The sequence below is a fragment of the Oxyura jamaicensis genome, chromosome 2, assembly GCF_011077185.1.
Source record: "Oxyura jamaicensis isolate SHBP4307 breed ruddy duck chromosome 2, BPBGC_Ojam_1.0, whole genome shotgun sequence".
Lineage (NCBI taxonomy): Eukaryota > Metazoa > Chordata > Aves > Anseriformes > Anatidae > Oxyura > Oxyura jamaicensis.
In genome coordinates, this window is record NC_048894.1 from 130,881,124 (window position 1) to 130,882,639 (window position 1,516).

Genomic DNA, 1,516 nt, shown 5'->3' on the forward strand with positions numbered 1-1,516 from the left:
ACACTTTTTTCCCTGTAGTCTTGGCTTCCTTTTGAGGATCTGCTGAAATAAATTCTCTGCCTTCATACTAAAGCAAACGTTTCTTATTTCTCAGTTTCTACAGATAAAGTGATGAGATGCCATGTGTGAATCCCCTGAAGGCTGAGACGAGAAACTCTGACTTCCCAATAGAAAATTGTGAACCATGGTTTCTTACTGGCTAGGAAGACATTTGATTCAATTTGTACAAAAATGCAATTTACTTATTAAAAAGGACATTACTGTTAAAATATTAGAAATTCCATTTCTTATATGTTCTAAGCTGTACAATTGTCAGATTTTTATGGTTTAGATTGTAAATGTGTTTTTCTCTGGCTAATTATTGGTATTATTTTTTTAATTTTGATGTCTTAAAGGCCAATGTACTGTAACATAGTAATATGAAGGACATATTTAACAGGTGTGAGAAACACTGTATACAAATGTATATTTCTAAAAGCTATTTTTATGATTAGCATGTTTTACCATATTTAGAGTCAGGTGATATTGTACTTCTTTGTTTACAGCTTAGTTCAAACAAGATCATTATAATTAGTGTCACACTTAAATACATTGTATGGTATTTTCCATTATTTTATTTATTATATTTTTCATTTAAAATAATCATGTTACTAATAGAGATAGCTGATAAAAAGTAAAAATGACAAAATATGAGAGCAATCCTTGATAAACTGTAAAATGAATCCACTTGTTAATCCCTCTAATCAGATAAGTGCTTTCTGTGATGCCACTCACCAGGCAGTTGTTACAGTTGTATCTGCAAATCTCTAAAGGCAGTTTTTTGTTACCATATGAGAAGTTTACATGGGAGCCAATTTCCTGTCTAGCCAGGTACATTGCTTACAGGCTGTTAATACCTGAGAGCCTAAGTTGTCTTGCCAATTGTTTTATTTGTTGTTTTATTTCTTGGCAGTAGTCTTTCCACTCTCAAACTCCTAATACCTTTCTACAAGCCTGAAGTTGGAGTAATTAATTATTACAGATGTTGTAGGGGTAATCTCAGCATAGAGTTTCTGAATAAATATTTCCTTTCAAACAGAATGGATGGATTATTTCTCTTGCATTACTGAGATATTAAGGGTATCATAGCATGTATGATATGGGTATAAGATTTCTCTGAGTAGCAACTTGTTCACCATCCCAAAGCTAAGCCTCCTTAGTGCTGCAGATGACATGAAATGAGGAAGAGATTTATTTACATTCTTACATGAGATATACTCCTATAGAAAGAGACATGTCTTTAAAGTAATTGAAGGAGGAAAAAATAATTTAATAGCAACAGCCTTCCAAGAACAAGAGACATCTTGGAAGATGAGAGATGAGACATCATTTACATATTGATGATATGTAAATACCCTTCCCAGTCAAATGAAGCTCAGACCTCAGTTGTGTGGCAGTCTGGAGCTTATCAGCCCTGACTGATATCCTAAGAAGGAAGGAAGGAAGGAAGGAAGGAAGGAAGGAAGGAAGGAAGGAA

The 1,516-nt window shown here is 33.6% G+C and overlaps 1 protein-coding gene across 14 annotated transcripts in view; it reads left to right on the forward strand.

Annotated features, from left to right (window-relative positions):
- Window positions 1-1,516, forward strand: part of RALYL (RALY RNA binding protein like) — a 409,045-nt gene that overhangs the window by 405,549 nt on the left and 1,980 nt on the right. For all 14 annotated transcript variants that reach the window (XM_035317320.1, XM_035317321.1, XM_035317322.1 and 11 more), the window contains one exon: window positions 95-1,516. This exon is cut by the window's right edge and continues 1,980 nt beyond it. In XM_035317320.1, coding sequence (XP_035173211.1) covers window positions 95-112 — 18 coding nt within the window. In that variant the 3' untranslated portion in view covers window positions 113-1,516. The remainder of the gene's footprint in view (window positions 1-94) is intronic.